This window comes from Armigeres subalbatus, chromosome 1 (genome assembly GCF_024139115.2).
Source record: "Armigeres subalbatus isolate Guangzhou_Male chromosome 1, GZ_Asu_2, whole genome shotgun sequence".
NCBI lineage: Eukaryota > Metazoa > Arthropoda > Insecta > Diptera > Culicidae > Armigeres > Armigeres subalbatus.
In genome coordinates this window covers 32,971,718-32,992,396 of record NC_085139.1, presented here as the reverse complement: position 1 = coordinate 32,992,396, position 20,679 = coordinate 32,971,718, and the positions used below count along the sequence as shown (strand labels likewise).

The following is a 20,679-nucleotide window of genomic DNA, read 5'->3' as shown; positions in this document are numbered from 1 at the left end:
TACTCTGGCTTGCCCCTTAACCCATTACTCGTTAGTCACATGTAAGCGTGTACACTAAATCGATTCCCGCCATGATTTGACGTCTATTTGTTTTCAGATTGAGCACTCATACACAAATATTATACACGGAAAATCAAACTTTTTTGAGTGTATTGAGTGTGAGAAATAGATGACTGTGAGAAAAAAAATCTCGCAGACCTCTTATAAAGAGCAAAAAGCGCAATATCTTTGTATATTTTGTGATAAATTTTATTCGGGGTAATGCCGTTCGATTTAATTTTGATCACCGAATTATTGGCTGCGTACTTATGCATTTGACGTTGACCGCCGACGTCGCGATGTCAAAAATATTTATTTTTCTCATTCCCCCTGTCTCTCTCCTTTTTCATCCGCAGAAGTGTTGTGAAAATTTTTGCTTCGTGCTGTGTTGGTCAAATTTACTTCCCCAAAAATTCGTGATATTCCCAACTAAATCGCTCGAAATGATGATTATCGTTTTCTGAAAGTGCAATTCACGCATTCCATAGGAAAATCCGCGCAACGGTGCATGAGGTAAGGCGTGGTACGGCGAGATTTTGTGCAACATTGAAAGACGGAAAATCTTTGTTGGGGGCGGAGGACGAACAGCAGCCCCAAAACCCAGCCCCAGCAGAAGAAAATTGTTTGGCAGCAGCAGTGTTGTGAAAAAATAAGATGGCCTTTTCCAGCCACATCAGCGATATCGTCAATTTGAATGTTGGCGGAACTAGGTAAGTAACAGAGAGAAAAAAAGTGGGATTTTACCATGAAAATAACAAATCTTATCAAAATCAATATGCGTAGTTTGTTGATCAATACTCCGTTATCAGAAACATACCGTTAGATAGGGTTTGGTTGTTGCATTTTGGAAATTTGGACATCTTTTTGAAAAAAAAGTTTTTAGTTAAACATGTTAATAATAAAACTTACATAATTATAAATAGTCATGATAATATAATAATTATTTGTTTTGGACGGAAGTGTAAAGCTTTAATTGATATCTGAAATTATCAAATAATAATAAACATAATAATTGAACAAAAATTTTAAATAGGTCACTTGTTTAAACATAAAATATTGAACTATTAAATGCATAGATGCTTTTATTCTCATTCCTCATCAGATTCTCAACATCGCGTCAAACTTTGACATGGGTTCCGGATACTTTCTTCACTTCCTTGCTCAACTCCGAAAGAAATGGTCGCATCTCGAGCTTACGTGATGAAACGGATGCTATCTTTATCGACCGAGACCCAAAACTGTTCTCGATCATATTGAACTACTTGCGTACCAAGGAGATCGACATCAAGTCCTGCGATATCCGAGTGCTGCGACATGAGGCTGAATTCTACAACATTTCACCGCTGATCAAGAGGCTTATGCTATGCGAAGAGATGGATCAATCAAGCTGCGGAGATGTGCTATTTTACGGATATCTTTCTGCCCCAAGTATGTAAATCTACTAAATGAAAATATTAAATAAGTTCATTTTTAAACATTTGTTTTCTAATTTCAGACATTCCAATACAAGAGGTTACTCTGCCTTCGTCGACAACGAGCTCCTTAAGCGGAATGGCTGTACCTAGCTCTTCGTCTGGCTCGAACAGCTCCACTCAAACAGCTCAATCAAAGCCCCACCACGAACCGCAAAATGGTACATCCTCCCAACAGATGGTCGGCATTTCTCCTGCATCGATAGCTTCCGGGAGCGGCGTGGGACATCCACCTTCGAACCCCCGACCAGGTTCAATGGTTCGCGTTCCTGAGTTCTCACAAAGCTCGGGTTCATCAGGTAGCAGCACTGGAGGAGCAAGCAATTCTCGTCATGCTGGTCACTCTCGAAACTCATCGTGGGATCTCCGAGTGTCATACAATGGGAACGGGAGGAATTCACAGTGGGCTCCCGGACACTCTAGGACGGCTTCGCTGGACATGATGCGTCACCATTCTCGAAACTCTTCTGTCGATTTGAACAAATACATGCGCAACGATGTGGGGTTGGTGTTTGGACCGGGACAGTCATCCGGGTGGTCCGATCCAATGCGTGTTCAGATCATCAAAGCTCACCACAACTGGATTTTGGTGGCTTACGCGCACTTTGTCACGTGCTATCGATTGAAGGACTACAGTGGCTGGCAGCAGATATTCGTGTCCCCGTATGTGGAGCATCCGATCGAGCGGATAGCGATAAACGCCAAAATGAGCCTGGCCACCTCGGCCGGCGAGCAGTCTCACAGCAAAATGGTAGCAATCTCATACGGCAGTCAGATCCGACTGTGGGGAATCTCGGAGGACGGTAGCAAGACCGACGTCGGTATCTTCAACCTGCACGTGCGGGTCGAGTATCTGTTCTTCATCGGCAGCCAGCTGGTGGCCCTGTCGTCTTCCGGTAAGATTGGCGTGTGGCATGCGATGACACAGCACTGGCAAATTCAAGATCTGGTTCCGATTCTGGCGTTCGATACGGCTGGATCGTTTCTGTTGCTTGGCTGCAACAATGGCTCTATTTATTACATAGGTACGTGTTGCGAATTTCAAAGAAGATAATAGATAATTATTGTTGAAATAATTTTTACAGATATGCAAAAGTTTCCACTGAGAATGAAAGACAACGATCTGCTGGTAACAGAATTGTACAAAGACCCATCGAACGATTCCATAACAGCTATTTCCGTTTATTTGACACCGAAGACTACAAGTAAGTATTGTTCTAGAAACTGCCGTGGTGGAACGGTTCCAAGTTCCTGTGATTTTCACATTAGAAATAAGTTGGCACTGTTGGCTTTAGTAGTTGACATACTTGCGTAGATCATGTTAAAAAATACCTAACGACATCTTTCATATTTTCCACACTTTTTTTTCCACACATTGAATCAAGTTGCATAGGCGGATTATAAAATGAGATTAGAACACTTTCCTTCGATTAGCACTGTCGCCGCTGCGTGGGGTTTTGAAATTTTTCCCATGCCTGCAGCATTTTCCCATGCAACTCGGACATGGGACATAATGCCTTTTCCAAAGTTTTATATTATTTTGTTCTTTTTTGTTAAGGTGAAGCGTTGTGACACTCAAATTTCTATGTGATTGTGTCATAAAAATCATCAACCATGGATTTGTAGTGGTGGAAACTTCCAATACCAATTCAGTAAGCATACACGTGGGATTCATTTTTTGTTAACATCCAACAACAGTAAACATTGCACGTATTCGGAAGAATTCAGCCCAATTTAGACGCAGTATTAATCAATACAATCTAAGTATGGGATTAACTAATGGAATTTGTCAGAAAAGCATCAGTTTTTCTTTGGTTTATATGAATATTTATGAATTTTGTTTTCACGAGGCTGGCTGTTTATGTTTACATCTTAAACCGTTGTTGCCAGCTGCTCAAACACACCAATAACAAGATCATTATTTGCTCCGATTTTTCAGTTTTTACAATGCACTTCAAAACAGATTCAATAAGATATTATTACTGCATCAATACATAATGCGTTAGGAAAAGATTGATTAATTTTATCGATATTTTACATGTTTCCGCTATAATTCCACAATAGTTCAAATCGACATCACTGTCTGTTGCTGATCAATGATTGCTTGCATACGACGCTACCGACGATGTGCAGAGTGTTGAAACCGGCGACGTCGTTGGCATGGTGCGTTACTGGGGGGAATTTTTTCACTTTGTTCACTTGCTTATATATCTTCCCTAAATTAGCGCTATGTGATGATATCATCATTCCGCCGCGTAGATTGAAATTCGAACTGAGTCCAGATTTACTTTTTTAGTGAGAAGATGGTCAGGTATGTAGTCAGTATATGAATTAAAATTATCGGTGCATATCCGAGTGGGTGGGGTGAGTGATTGTTTGACTGTGTTGATAAGCCGCAAGGCAGCCATTCTGAATGACATGTCATGAAGCCTTAAAGTGAACTAAATAAAATTCTTTAAAAATCCTGTTATGAGAAATATTAGAGCAAAATTTCTGTTTTAATCTTAATTACTTTTTGAATTTTGACAAACTTGGCAATGAATAATACCACAATTAGACCTGTGCGCCGGTCATATAATCGGCGGCGGCGGCGTAGTGGTCACTTTTGCCCCGGCGGCGGCGGCGGCGTCACGGCGGCGCGCCGTTGGCTTTTATCGGCGGCGGCGTGAACCGGCGTGGATGAAATGAACTCGCGGATTTTTGAATTCTCGCGGTTTTGATTCACACGGTACGAATCGCCCGTATAAAAATCGAGGATTAAAATTGTAATATTCTATGTTTGTCGATCATCAAACAGCACATTCAATAGTAAATTACCAGCGTCACTAAAAAGTACCTGATCTCAAAATGTTATTTAAATTAAAACTATTTTATCATTCTCTGATATTGATGAATCAAAATTTAACAACGAATCCTGCTTCACTTTTCGTAACCCTTGAGCAGTATTGAGAATGAGACTTCGGTGTCATAGGACTAATTTGTTAATATTTTTTCCAAAAGTTTTTTCCAATTCAGGATTTTGGTAAACTTCAGTCGATTTACTTCCCAATATATCTAAATTTCAGAAAAATTCTAACTATTATTTTTTGAGTTACATATTTAATTGAGCAAGGTTTGAGCGGCTGCATATCTAGTATATTTAGAGAATTTGCAGTGCTACTTCGTTCCCCTGCAGTGCTCCTTGGATCCTGGAAGGACATTTACGATGGAATCCACTAATGACAACCACAATGGACAGGTTATTCCCCACGCCGCGTTCTTGTATGCACAAATCTCAATAGATGATCAACATCACTTAAATCAGCTCTGGCTGAATAAGACTGGGGCACGATGACCAACCGAATTGAATATTATCCTCAAAAGTAGATAAAATATACCAAAAAAGTTTTCAATTTCCGGAGAAAACTACGATTTTTTTCTAAGTTTTATTAGAAATTCGTATGTAAAACCCTATAAGAAATTCTGCGGAAATTCATATTGACATTTTTTCAAAACCCATTAAGGTTCTCGTTGGAAAATTCCTTTAGTAAAACCACAGGTAAAACCATAAAATATTCTTCCAGAATTAATTCGGAAATTTATTAAGGAATGAAATAGTTTCCGAAAGAATTCCTAAAACAATTTCCGAAGAAATTGTTGAAAAATTTTTCGAAGGGGTTCAAAAAGGACTCTCCGAGGGAATAGCGAAAAGAGTTTATAATGACATTTCTGACAAAATTTTTGAAGGAATTTTCGAAAGAACTTAGTGTAAAAATACTTTGTCCGAACATGGGCAACTTCACTATTGAACCCACGACTGAACCACAAATCACACGGAAGAAATTCAAAACCGAACTAGCTTGTTTGCTTGCTAAATGTAGACTCGTTTATTCGTCATAAGGAACAAAGGTTTGGGCACGCTGGCCTTGCTTATTATATGTATAGGTATTTTATGCCCGGTAGCACCGACTTCAAAAATAGTTCACATTAGGGAACCGAAGGTATTTCCGCAGGAAAATCAGGAAGAATCTTTTCAGTAAATTTCGAAAAAATGTTCTAGGGGATTCCTAGAAGAATTTCCGAATGGTTCCCAAAAGCAATTTCGGAAGAAATTTCTTTGAATTAATTTCTGAAGAGATTCCCGAAAAAAATCAAAAGAAATGGAGAATGTTGTGGCGGAATTATTGGGGGCCTTTCACAAATTACGTGAACGTTAAATGGGGAGGGAGGAGTCAAGCCTAGCGTTACGATCCATACAAAAAAGATAAACCTTCCATACAAAAGAGCTTGATGAGGAACCACTAGGGGAATTTCTAAAAAAATCCGAAGGAATTCTCAAAATAATTCTCCGTATTAATTTCCGAAGAAATACCAAAGCAAACGTTCAAAGACTAAATATATTTTCGATGGAATCTATGAATGAAATTCTGAAGGAATTTTTAGAGGAATTCTAAAACATTTTCTGTCAAAATTTGCGAAAGATTTTCGGAAGTTATATCCGAAAGAATTTCTAAGGGAATTACGAAATAATTCCTAAAGGATTTTATGAAGCAATTCTAAAAGCAATTTCCTACGAAATTTTCAAAGGAATTTCCAAAAGAACGAAACTTTATGAATTTCCTAGAGGTAAATTTTAAGGAATATCCGAAGGAATTCCGAAGAACTTTCTGTAATTTGTTTCCGGAGGAGTTTTTGTAGAACTTTTTGAGGCAATTTCCTAGGGAATCCTAGACGAATCTTCAAAGGAATCTCTGGAGGAAATTGCGAATAAATTACTGGGAAAAATTCCAAAGGAATCCTTGAAGAAACTAAGGAATTACTTAAAAAAATTTGGGGTTGTATACAAGACACGACCGCTCGACGTAAACTGCGTAAAATCATATATAGTACGCTCTATATAGAAGAGAAGGGACCATCCCACCGACACTACCACCCATCTTTAGCAGCATCTCCCACTCTGTGAGGGAGTAGGGACTCCACTGTCTAGCAGCTGGGCCACCCCATTCATGCACCCCAGTTCAATAATTGATAATACCCTAAAAGTAGGCAATTACCAAGGATTGGAACGCGCTGTATAGGGAATGCATGATGTATGAAAGAACTAAAATTTTCAATAGTTTAGCGTTGATAATCAAAAGTTTCAATACTACTCGTAAATTGGTGGAGAGTTTGGGAATCGATTGATATATAAATCTTTAAAATCCATTGAAAGATAAAGGACTTATTAACGTTACAAATCTTACATGATTTCGTGACGGTCTCCAATTTTGAAATTTTCATTTTACACCCTGTATCCGAGTCTTCCCCTTAGACGTAGTTTACGTCAAAATACCAGTTGGCATTTTCTCTGAAATTCTATTAAGAATTTCTTCGTAATTCTCTTTGAGAATTCCTTCGGAAATTCCATCATAAAATCCTTCAAAAATACCTTTATCGATCCCTCTAGAAATTCCTTCAGGGAAGTAGGGGGAATGACGGCTTTGGCAGGTTTTGTTCTATTATTGTCAGGTTTTTTTATGACTGATTATGCTCAAATTTGTCCTAAACATTCTTTGCATATCAAAGAATATTGTGGCCAAATTTCATAAAATTTGGTCGACAAAAACCCCGACTAGAAGGTCATATCAAAATTATATCATACTATGTTATTATCCCGACTAGAAGGTCATATCAAAATTATATCATACTATGTTATTATGTTATACTAAATTTTTATAACAAAATTTGTTAGAAACGTGGTGCAGGATGTTGTTAAAATATCTAAATTTCTATCAAAAACTACACTACTGGAAACAAAAAACTATCAAATTTTGTTACAATTTTATCATAAAAATAACATATTTTGTTAGAAATTTATAACAGAATCAGATACAAAATATATTGTTTCTGTGCAGTTGAATTTTTTACAGGTCTTGATAGGTCTCCAGATTGTGATCAACAATCATATTTTTTTTTGTTTTTGTCTGAACAAGAATATTTTTCGAGAACATGAAATTAACAACATTACAAATAAGGCAACCTTTTCAAATTATATCAGCGTTGTGATATCTATGGCTGGGAGACTTTGCTACATCTATTTCAATTGCCTACTGTTGGGCAATTCGGTGTTGAGCATTTTCAAATCATATTATGATATAATCCTGTTAAAACATTTGAAAGACATTGGCTACTGAGAACAAAATTGTATCAAAATAAGTTATAAATATCACAATATGTTAGAATTGTGTTCAATTTTTGTTATGCTCTTCTAGTCGGGACCCCCTGCCAAAAATAGAACAAAACCTGCCAAAGCCGTCTTTTCCCCTATTTTACCTTCAAAAAATCAATTATTTTCGAAAATCCATTCAGGTTTTTTTCTGGGAATGCCTTCAAAATTTTATTTGGAAATTCCTCCAGAAATTTATATCTTAAATATTCAAGAAAATACCTCCCGGAATTCCTTCGAATATTCCTCCAGGGACTTCTTTAAAAGATTATTCGAAAAACCTCCAAGATTTCCTTCGGAGATTTCTCCAGATTTTTTTTCGGTAAATCTTTCATGAAATCCTTTGAAATGTATTGAAAATCAAGTTGTTGGCGATGTACCGTGCGCGTACCTTGTTCTGCGCGGCTCCTAATTCTGCGCACTTTGATACTAAAACATTTTTTTAAATTTTCTTTACTGTTATTATTATATTTACTTACATGTCATCAAGAAGTTGGGAATTTATTGTTGTCATGAGCAGATAATAAAGCAATAAATAAGCGTTGATAACGGAAATATGAAGAAAAACAAAATCGGTAAAATCGAAAAATGTCGAAAAATGGCCTCCATTAGCAGCAGCGCTGAAACGCACGTAAACAAATTTTTCTCGAATTTGAGCAAAAAAAAATTGGGCTCGTTTTTTTAAAGCGAAGTGCAAAAGCAGATTATTTGTTGCTTCAATATGATGAAAATCGGCTTCCAGAGTGTAATCTCTATCTTATAGAAAGCATTTTATGTTGCGCAGAATATGGCACAAAATTTACTTTATGTTCCTAAGGGGCTGTCCATAAACCACGTAGACTCTTTAGGGGGAGGGAGGGGTTTCGAAAAAGTCTACGATCGTCTACGAAGGGGGACGGGGGGGTATACCAATAGTCTACGTAGACCCTTTGTATTTATTTTTTTCGAAAACGATATACAGCAGCCTTGAGCGGAGTTCACTAGTTTGATTTTGCATGACTTGACCGTTTTTTGCATGACTTGACCGAAATAATCTTTTGCGTTTCTCCATAAAAAATGTTATGAATTCCACTGAAGTTTCGGAACTTCTTTGCAAACTATGGAAATTATGTCGTACTTGAAGTACTTCCACGGATTTTTTTAATTTACGCACTGCCGTTATCTGGAAAAGTGACGTAACAGTCATTTTACATCATGCATTGTTTCCATTTTTCTGTTAAAGAGCTCGATGAGTAGTACTCGTTAACACCATTTTTGGAAAATGGCGTATACGTCACTTTTTCAGATTACGGCAGCGCAGGAAGCATTTTGGAATATCCCAGAAAAAGTCTTTAGAATGCCCAAAAGATATTCTTTGGAGCTTGTGAAGGGAATTCTCCGAAATTTCCGCTAGAAACCCTCCAGAACATTCACTGGAGATATTCTGGGAAGTCCTCGATTTTTTTTTCTTAATTTCGGAATTTTTCGCGAGGAATTCTTTGGACATATAAGCAAAATTATTCGAAATGCCCGTGGAAAATTCTTCGGCAGTTATAATGCAAATTCTTTGGAATTATCGATGGAAAATTTTCGAAATTTCTAAATAAATTTTTGAAAACTTCCACGAGAAATTATTTTAATTTCCCACCAAAAACAATTTGAGTTTCCACAAAAAAAAAATGCAATTTTTGTAAAAAAAAACAGAATTTTCATGAAAATTTATTCGAATTTTTTACGAGAAGTTCACAAAAATTTCAACTGAAAATTCTCCAGAATTTCCACCGAAAATTATTCAGAAAATTCTTTGGAATGCCTATAAGATTTATTTAAATTTCCTAAAGAAATTGCTTCAAATTTGTAAGAGAAATTAAAAATTATCGTTGGAAACCATTCTAAATTTCCACGGGAAATATGGAATGTCCGTTTGAACTTAAAGTTAACTCGGGAAATAATTCTTGATTGTCACGGAAAATTACTCGGGTTTTCTTAACAAGGAAACTTTTAGAATTTAGGCTGTGAACCATTTGAGCAATTCGTTTAACTTTTAGTTAAAATTTGACAGTTCGATGGTTATTTTCCCATTGGGGTTAAAATTCTACCCCGAAGCCGACCCATTTGAGTTTTGACAGATTGATAGTTATTTGGCACAAAATAGATTTGGCGCCAATTTTCTCGTGAAGAAAGTTTAACTATAGAACTGTCAAATCTAACCAAGCTCCGGAGCAGGGTTATTTTTAACCACAGAGAAAATAACCATCGATCTGTCAAACTTTAACTAAAAGTTAAACGAATCGCTGGAATGGTTCACAGCCTTAAAAGAAAAATCTTGGGATTTCAACAGATGATTATTCAGAGGGATATTGTATGGAATTTTCAAGAAAAGCATAGGAATTATCACGGAGAGTTCTTTGGGGTATTTCAAGGTTATCAATTGGGGAATTTTACGAAATTTCCACGCAAAACTTATTGGAATGTAGAATTGACATTGTCGGAATTTCAACTCGAAGTTTTTCCAAAATCTGAAAATTCTTCGGTTTTCCTAATTTTGAACCGGCGTTGAGAATGATAGGTCAGATGCGTGACAGATTTTATCAGTGGCGCGCCGATGCAAAAGTGTCGGCGATGGTGGCGCACACCACTAGGAGGAATTGAATTCAACAGTAATTAAATTAATGGCTTTGAGATTTGATTTTAGAAGTTATGGACAGAGGATTAAATTTGATTTCGTTTCAATTTGATTTTCGTTTTGTTAGATTTTGTTCAGTTTGATTTTATTATGTTTGAAATACGAACTTTGTTGTAATATTTACATGGAAATAGAATTGAATAGCTGAATTGCTTAAAACGTGGTTGATTTCCATATTTTTCCAATCACATATGAGGTTTTGCAAAATTTGGAAAAGTCTACGTAGACTTCAAGGGGTGGGGGAAGGGGTTTCGGAAAAGTCTACGAAAGTCTACTAGGGGGGACGGGGGGGTTTGGAAAAGTGAAATCTCGGTCTACGTGGTTTGTGGATAGCCCCTAATTGTGCGCGCGGAATGGATAGGTATAATAAGCCTGGCTTGTCAACCCAAATTGAACGTATCAACTGTTTTGGCAAGGAAACATATTTCAAAATGCTGAAATAAAACAAGAGGAGCAAAAAAAAATGCGAAGATAGATTATCCGGAAAGAGACAAGGGATATCTGCTACTTGGCTACAGCTCCACTGAGCGTTTTTTAAACTTAGAGTTATCTACATAATCTAAATGTGTATATCACGTTACTAGCACGAATAATATTTACTGAAAAATCGACATAATTCTCCACTCGAAGATTTCCTAGGTCGGACTGGCATTCCTACATTTGAGAAAATAGCACTTTGGGCAACATTAGCATTTATGTAGGACTGGTCTTATTATTCGCGTTGGATTACATTTATTTCAATTCTATATAAATATCGGATTCGATCGGAATAAAAAATTGCCTTTTCATCAATGGCGAATTTAGTAAACAAGGCAAAACAGTGACTTGACCATTGACATGAATACAATAACCGATCTGCAAAGTTGTCAACGGAAAAAATGGATCGTGAAAGCAACTTGTGGTGATGGCGAGCAATCGGATAATGGACTTGAAAAATAAAATAAATAAGATCTTTGTACACATACATCATACACACATACACGCACACACAGGCATTATCTCAATTCATCACAGCCTATCACAGCTGAGTCGATTGGGTTTGGGTCTAATTCACCAGGTCTTATATAAAAGTTCGTTTTGGAGCGGACGTTTTTTCGTATACTAGCGTACGAGAACGGTAAAACGTTGTTGTAAGATAGACTTTAGGAAACATACATGGTAGTAAAAACGTGCAAAATAATGAAATATTTGTATAAATGTTCAAAACCATTTCATGAGAAAAAAATTACTCAAACTGAGTGTTTATTATTGTGCGCAGAATTAGGAACATTTCAAAATATGTGCGCAGAATTAGGAACCATATGGCAATTCACAAATCGATTGATAATATATTTTTTTCGTCAATTTAATCAAAATTTTAATGATTCATAGTCTTCCGTGGATTATAGTTACACAACTACTACATAAAGCTATTCATAAATCATTATGGTTTCTCGATAACAACGATTTTGTTTTAAAATTTTCTTAAATGCGCAGAATATGGTACCTCCACGGTAGTTATTTATTGAATTTCGAAAAAAAAAATCCAAAAATAAACAATAAACACTAAAAGACTTTCGGGAAGATAAAGGAATTTTCGAAAAAATTCCTGCAGGAAGTTCCGGAAGAATTCCCGGAGAATGTTTCAAAAGAATTGCTGGAACGGAGACGAGCCAGCTTTGGGCTGAAAGTCTCCCTAATAAAGACACAAAAAAAAAGAATTGCTGGAAGAAGTTCTGAAGAAATTCCTTAGGCAAATTTTGAATGTATTCCTTATGGATATCTAGAAAAAAATTTCCAGCGGTTCATGAAATAATTGCTGAAACGATTTCAAAAGGAAAAATTTCCGAAGAAATTCTCAGAAAAACGAATGGAATTTTTTAAGGAATTCCTTAAGAAATTTCCACAGGAATTGCTAAAGAAACTTCCAAAGGAATTCCTTTAGGAGTCTCCGAAGGAGAATGTAGGAATTCGTAAAATAAAATCCAAAAGCATTGCTTAAGGAATTTCCGAAAAAAATGGTAAAGGATTTTCTGAAGAAATCCGTAATGAAAATTCTTAAGGAATACCCAAACTAATTTTAGGAAGAATTCCTAAAATAATCTTCTAAGGTTTTTTAAAAGAAACTTTTCGGAGGAATATCTGGAGGAATTATCAAATTCATTTCTTGATATATTTCCGAGCTAATATATGGAGTATTTTTCGAAGGAATTCATAAATTAATTTTTAAACGATATTTCTTCGAATATTCTCAGAAATTTCAGGAATTTTACAATAAGGCTTTCAGATTTAAGCTATTTATAGTAGACGGTTGAATAAGGCTTTAACAATACAGTATTAAATAATTTCAAGACAATAAAATAAAATTAAATTTTCGTTGTGTTTGAAAATACCTGACGTTTTAACTAAATAATTTGACTAAATACTATGCAGCGAGGCGACAACGCCCCAGTTCTGGGTTACAATGGCTGTGAATAAGAAAATAAGAAGCGTTTTTAACTGATGCTCGTAATATTTGCTCAGCAATATTTGCTTTGCTGATGCTCAGCAAGTGGTTTTGTCAGTTATATTCAGAAATTGATTTCAAAATATAAATTACTTACTCGGGAGTCGGAACAAAAAAATTTGGTAAAGCATTCACAGTTGGGATTTAATTATTTTGCTTAATCAGTTTGCCTTATAAGCCAACTGTCTTACTGCACAAATTTAAAAACAAAAAAAAATGATTAAATAAGTTGATTTAAAGAAATAAAAAAATAAATATTGTCAAAATAACTAATGTGCAACTTAACTTGAAATTTAGAAACTGCAATAATTTTCCTGCACCAATGCCAGATCCTTTAAGAATGGGGATGCTCTGGTCATGCATCCAGGCCCCACAAAAGCTTGTGAACCACAACAAACCCATTTTGCGAGTCACCTACAAGTTTGGGTGCCTGACTGAATGAAGCCTTGGCTTAACGCATTCCAAAGATCAGTTTAACAATTTATTTATTGTTATACTAGATAAAGTTCAAACTCTCAAACTTATCAACCAACCTATTAATTAACCAAGACAATGTATGTCACTTCACCGACTTAGAGACACCATCGCTTGAGGTAGATTTGAAATTGAATTTTGACGAGATCCACCTTAACAACATTTATGAACTGCCATAAGACTAGTTTAGTACTATTCCAATTAACTCCACCACGCTGTATTTGTTTAGTGTGTCGTGCTTGGCTCGTCTCGACTTCAGTTAATTGATTTTTTTATTGCGATTAGTCGTCGGCGTGGCAAAATTATGATTGACGGCGCGCCGACCCATATCGTCGGAGGCGGCGGCGCGAGTAAAACCACCGGCGGCGGCGGCGCACAGGTCTAACCACAATTGGCGGAATCCCTTGCCTTTTCGCTTGAATCGAATCAACTAGGGCTGTGCACATTGAAGGTTTATCGATATCGGCGATATTCATTTGGTGTTATATCGGTATCGGCGATATGTCGGGTTTGAAAATATCGGATGTCGGATCGATATCCGACAAAAAAAAATAAAATAAATAACCAGTTTTGACCCGATTTTGTTTACCCCCTATACTGCCGTGAATCGCATATCTGTCCCATCTTTGCTGGGTTTCCTATTCATATGGGACAAATATGCGATTCACGGCAGTATAGAGTAAATCACTACTTGGGCCTATGGACCCGATTCCCGGCTCACTGCACAGGAAACTAAAGATTTATACTTTCTGGAAGCCGTAGGCTTATGATTGATAATTTTAAAAAAGTCTCCCATTTATTTCGCACAATACTCAATATTGTTTAACCATTTATTTCACTCCTAATTGGTCCAATTATAGAAAACAAAAATGTAGATTTCGAACATTCGCTCTCCGTTGCTGCACCACTGAGCCGGAGTGAATCTTTCCACTTTTACAAAACAGTATTTTCATATAAACACCTACCTGGAAATCGTCACAGTACTCGATACTCGATACAGTACTCGATACACCTTCATAGAAGAACTGTCAATTGACGATAAAATCAGCTGTTTTTAAACGTCTCGTGAAAAGGCCTATTAGAATACATTTGAAAATGTATCCTCAAACTAGACCTGTGCGCCGGTCATGTAATCGGCGGCGGCGGCGTGGTGGTCACTTTTGCCCCGGCGGCGGCGGCGTTACGGCGGCGCGCCGTTGGGTTTTATCGGCGGCGGCGGCGGCGGCGTGAACCGGCGTGGATGAAAAAATCAATGGCTGAAAAAATTAACTTAACGCGGATTTTTTGATTCACACAGTACGAATAACCCGTATAAAAATCGACTTCAGTTAAAACGACACTGTTGTTTCATAAGGGCGAATGTCGCAAACGTAAACAATGCCTTTTCCTGCAAATTCCTCAACAACTAGAACCGCTTCCAGCTTACAACTACTTGGAACTATCGAACGGAAGTTGAAAATTCCGCCAGAAGTCTCTAATCTTCCTGGAATCAGCAAAAAAGTCAATGTTTACGTTTGCGACTTTCGCCCTTATGAAACAACAATGTCGAAAATTGAAATATTATACGGTTGCCGATCATCAAACAGCACGATGGCCAACCAAAATGAATATTATCCCTTAAATTTAGTTAAATATGCCAAAAAAGTTCTTAGTGGAGTGAAAGAATTTTTGGAGGAAACCGGGATTTTTTTTAAATTCCTAATTACTTAGAAAAAGTCATTCCTTGAGAATCTAGCATTAGCATTCAGCAATTCATAGGTGGTACAAACATAGCCTTTTGTAAGAGACTATCTCTTAGATGGAAGCAAGGCACTCTACAACAGGTGATATCTGCCCTGGCCACGTCCTTGGGAATGCTGAGGAAGAGGAAAGATTTTTAGTTGGACACCTATTTAAAAAAAAATTTCGAGAACTCTACTCATAGGTGTCACGGGGCCGAGCTCGTCTTGGTAAAACCCTATGAGAATTTCTGCGTTGGTGTTCTAGGTAAAATCCATTCAAGTTCTCTTTGGGAAATTCACATATAATATTCCTGCTGGATTTCATTCGGAAATTTATTAAGGAATGAAATAGTTTTTAAAATTTTTGGAGTATTTTCCTGAAGAACTGAAGACGGAAACGGAAAGAAATCCCGAAAAAAAATCAGAAGGAATCTTTCAAAGAAATTTTGGAAGAATCCCTACAGACATTAAAAAAAAAAATCCTAAAAGAATTTCTGAATGCATCCCAAAGGCAATTTTTGAAGGTATTTTCAAAGAAATTTTCAAAGGTATTTTCGAAGAAATCTTCGAAAGAAAAAATCTAAAGGGGTTTTGAATGAATTCCAGAGGTCCCCGAAAAAAATCACAAGATATGGAGAATGTTGTAAAGAAATCCTGAGGGAAAGGCCAAAAATTTCTTCCTGGAGTTATCAAACATGCTGGAATTTTCTAAGGTAGTTCTGAAGGAATTCCTATTGAGCTTTCAGGAAAAATTGTCAAGTTGCTTGCTAAGTAATTTCTAAAAAAATCCGAAGGAATTCCTAAAAGAATCTTCCGAAGCAATTCCCAAATAAAATTCCTAAAAAAACATATTAGCAAATTTTCAATGCCTAAAGAAATTTCTAAAGGAATCGGGTAATGAATTTCAGAAGGATTTTTTAGAGAATTTTTGGAGAAATTCTAAAATAATTTTCGAAGGAACTTTAAAATCGTTTTCTGTAGATATTTCAAAAGAAATTTGTGAAGGATCTTTGGAAGGTATATCCGAAGGGATTACTGAAAAAATTGTAGAGGATTCTACAAAGCAATTCCTGAAGGAATTCCAAAGATTAAATTTCCTGGAATTCCAAAGAAAAAAAATCCTGGAGGAAGTTTTTACTTATAGGATTCCTGAGGGAAGCTCTGGAATATTTCTTAGAAACCCTTCGAATTTTTGGAGAAATAGATATCCTATCTTGAAAATTTCAACATTTATTTAATTTCTAGATTTATACCCTTAAAAAATTCGGCAGATTTTCCAAAGAAATCCCTGGAGGAATTTCTGAACGACGCTTTGACGGAATGTCCAATTCTCGAGAAAATCTAAGATTGTCGGAGTTGCTTAAAGTTGCTTGGAATTCTTAAGGAATTTTTGAAGAATACCTAAACGAATTTTCCAAGGTTTTCCTTTCCTTCCTGAAGGAATATGTGGAGGAAATTCCGAAAGAATTTCCGAAAGACTTTCTGGAACTCGATTACGGAGGAGTTTTGTAGAACTCCTTGAGACAATTTCCGAGGAAATTACCGGATGAAAACCAGTAGGCATTTCCTCTGGAAACGTATTAGGATTTTTTTCGTAAATGCCTTTGAGATTTTTTCTTGATTAATGACTTGTTTATCGTTTATCGGAAAAGTTGTTCAATTTTTATACACACAGTTAAGTTTGCCATTTAAGGTGTTTTTTTATGATAAATTGCGAAAAAAGATTCGGCAGTCGGAAGGACTTGAACCGACACTTTTCTATTGAGCACATGGATGTATTATCAATTATACAACAGCTGCCCTTGCGAGAAGCTGTTCCATAAACAGCTAATAACAATGGGATATCAGTCAATTCCCCGTATCCATCGAATTGACCTTGGTAACATAACATTTCACACCTTTTCTCTCTACCCATCAACAAGCCTTTGATTTCCTGTAGAAATTCCTTCAGATTTTTTTATGGATTCCTCTGGAATTTCCTCTTTTAGAAATACCTACAAAAACTCAGCAGTTCTTTCTGGAATTATTTTCGAAAATCCTCTCAGATTCTTTTTAGAAAATGCCTTCAAAAATTCATTTGGAAATTCCTGCACCCTTCAAAACCCTTCATGAGTTTCTTCAAAAACTCCTCCAAAAATTTGCTTGAGTACTCCTCCTCCCAAAATAAACACTAAACAAAAAATTTCTACGAGACGAGCCAACCTTGGGCTGAAATAAAGACATAAAAAAACTAAACGAAGAAAAATCAGAATGTATTACTGAAAGATTTTCGGAAAGAATTCATGAAGGCCTTTTTGAAGGAATTCCTGCAGAAAGTTCTGAAAGAATTCCCGGAGAATGTTTTCAAGGAATTGCTAGAAAAAGTTCTAAAGAATTCCTTTAGGAAAATTTTGAAGAAATTCCTTATGCTATATTTTGAAGATTTTTTTTAAGGAATTCATGGAATAATTGCCAAAGAAATTCCAAAACGAGAAATTTCCGAAGGAAATGAATAAAAAATGAAGGATTTCCTAAGCAATTTTTGGAGAAACTCCTAACTCCTTAAGGAGGCTCCGAAGGAATTCTCAGCGGAATTTTCGTAGGAATTCCTGCAACCATTTTCGTACACATTCCTTAAAAAAATCCAAAGGAAAGGATTTTCTGAAGAACTCGTTAGGAATTTCGTAAGGAATTTTCGATGAAATACATAAAGAAATTTCCAAGGAATGTCTGAAGTAATTCTCTAAAGAATTTAAAGGAAACTTTTCGGAGGAATATCTGAAGGAATTTCCAACGAACTTTCTTTATTTATTTCCGAAGTAATTTCTGGAATATTTTCCGAAGGAATCCCTGGAGGAAATTCCGAAGGAAATGTCAAAACGATACTTCGTAGAATATTTTTGAAGTTGTTGAAGAAACATTCCCTGAAGCTTTTACTATAAAGCATTAAACAATTTCAAAAAAATAAAATCAAATTAAAATTTCGTAATGTTTGAAACTGCCTGACGATTCAACTAAATAATTTTACTAAATACTATGCGGCGAGGCGACAACTTCCCAGTTCTGGTTTACAGTGGCAGTTAATAAAAAAGAAGGGTTTTCAACTGATGCTCGCAATATACAAAGCGGTTTTCATATTCAAAAATTAATTTAAAATTTAAAATTTGTTATTCGGGACACAAAGAAAATATTATCAAGATAATGAATGTTCTACTAAACTTGATATTGCTGAGCTGCAATGATTTGCCTACAACAATGCCAGATCGTATATTAATTGGGGAGGAGCTTTGGGCATATATTCAGGCCCTCACAAAAGCATATGTAGGGTAAAACGTCCTATCGTTGTGGTATGCCCTAATGTTGCGGTAGTGTTAAAGTAGTCCATTCTGGATATAATACCATTGAAAACAATTGTGGGTACGCTAAAATCCTTTGAGCCTATTATTGCGGTAGTGCTAAGGTCCTATTGTTGCGGTATCGCTCCCCGTAAGAATTGCATGCAATACCGCAACAATAGGACTGACATTCAAAAAATATCGCAACGATAGGCAACTGCGTCCTATTATTGCGGTAGTTTGTTTTTATTGTGATAAAAACAAAACAACATAAGTACAGCACAATTGACGCAATATTTACGAAACTATAGTTAACGAGCATCCTATTCAACTACTACAATGTGGAAATCGACCAACAGGTAATTTTTGAAGAATTTTTGTAATCAATTCTGTTTTGACACGGTGCTTAACCCCTCCATAATAGGTCGTTTTACCCTACCACAACAAACATATTTTGCAAGTCACATACAAGTTTAGGTGCACGACAGAATGAGGCTATGACTTAGACAAATTCCATAAACCAGTTAAAAAATTTATGTATTATTTTACTAGATAAAGCCTCATTCAAACTCTCAATCTAATCAACCAACTAATTGATTAACCAAGATATTATATGTCACTACATCGACTTGAAGACACCATAACTTTTGGTAGATTTGAAATTGAATTCTGACGAGTTCCACCTTAACATCATTTTTGAATTGTCATAAGACGAGTTTAGCACTATTTAGGCCATCTTCAGTGTCTCGTTATCGACTCGACCAAAGTTAATTGATTTTTTTTATTGCTATTGGTCATCGGCGTGGCAAAATTATGACCGGCGGCGCGCCGACCCAAAATCGTCGGCGGCGGCGGCGTGAGTAAAACCACCGGCGGCGGCGGCGTGGCGCGGCGGCGCACAGGTCTACCTCAAACCAAACAAAAATTCACCTCGGCATAAGAACTTCTAGCCGCACCGTGCTGCAAAAAGGCCAGGATTTTTTTTAGTATGAAAAAAATCCTTCATCGTTCATAGGAAAACTATTTAATACGTTGACGCTATCATGTTATTTATAATTCTCTCGATTTCAAAAAGTGAAAAAAATATAGTTTTTAAGCGTTTGGAAGTAATTTGAATAAGCGAATATATCTTTCCAACCAAATAAAAATTATTATAAATAATAACATCTGGCATCATGTCGACGTTAAACGTGCACATTTTTGTTTACGTCGCATTTTCTACCGTCCCACAGTGGTTCCCCCATAGGTCATATATCCAAAAACATGACTTTATCGAAATTCAACAAGTTATCCCTAAACTGCTACTTCGTGGTATACTATATAAGATGCAATCTTCATTTTTGTAGAATTTGAGCTAATATGACCTGTATAAGGCTTCGAATTTAAGATAATTCAGTTAAATAAACTATACGTGAAAATGTTGGCACACCTCATGAAACTTATGTTTTACCTTTGAATTCCCTCTTGAAATATCTTCTGAGTAAATATTTACACTCTAATCTGTCATCTACATGCTATTTCAGCTGGGACCGCCCGCAACCAAGCAAATGGTCAACGAAAAACTCTAATGTGTTTGATGAACAAATTCACAATTTTCTTCTGAATTTCATTATTATCATCCACCAATAAAATATGTTTCCCCTTCAGATCCCCTCCAGAAACATTTCCTGAGTAGATATTTATACTATTCTCTATCATCTAAAGGCTATTTCAGCTGCGACCATCTGCGATCAAGCAAATGGTAAACAAATAACTTTTCTATGTTTCTTCGTCGGAAAAACAATTTTCTTCTAAATTTTGTTGTCTTCATCCTCCAAGAAAGTATGGTTCCCCTTCAAATCCCGTCCAGAAATATCCTGTGAGTAAATATTTACACTCTAATCTGTCATCTAAAGGCTATTGCAGCTGCGACCGTATGTGACCAAGCAAATGGTAAACAAATAACTTTACTTTGTTTCTTCGTCGGAAAAACAATTTTCTTCTAAATTTTGTTATCTTCATCCTTTACGAAAATATGTTTCCCCTTGAAATCCACTCCAGAAATATCCTGTGAGTAAATATTTACACTCTAATCTGTCGTCTAAAGGCTATTACAGCTGCGACCATCTGCGTCCAAGCAAATGGCAAACAAATAGCTTTACTATGTTTCTTTGACGAAAACACAATTTTCTACTCAATTTTGTTATCTTCTTCATTCACTAAGAAAGTATGTTTCCCTTTCAAATCCCCTCAAGAAACATCCTCTGAGTTAATATTTACACTCCTATCTTTCATCTAAAGGCTATTTCAGCTGCAACCGTCCACGAAAAAGCTAAGTGTAAACAA

At 36.3% G+C, this 20,679-nt stretch overlaps 1 protein-coding gene across 2 annotated transcripts in view; it reads left to right on the top strand.

Moving 5' to 3' along the window:
- Nucleotides 1-375: 375 nt before the first annotated feature.
- Nucleotides 376-20,679, top strand: part of LOC134223598 (BTB/POZ domain-containing protein KCTD3) — a 32,195-nt gene continuing 11,891 nt past the window's right edge. The window contains exons 1-4 of one of the 2 annotated variants that reach the window (XM_062702783.1): nucleotides 376-749; nucleotides 1,142-1,467; nucleotides 1,535-2,536; nucleotides 2,597-2,716. In XM_062702783.1, coding sequence (XP_062558767.1) covers nucleotides 694-749; nucleotides 1,142-1,467; nucleotides 1,535-2,536; nucleotides 2,597-2,716 — 1,504 coding nt within the window. In that variant the 5' untranslated portion in view covers nucleotides 376-693. The remainder of the gene's footprint in view (nucleotides 750-1,141; nucleotides 1,468-1,534; nucleotides 2,537-2,596; nucleotides 2,717-20,679) is intronic. The other variant, XM_062702793.1, reaches the window with a different exon arrangement.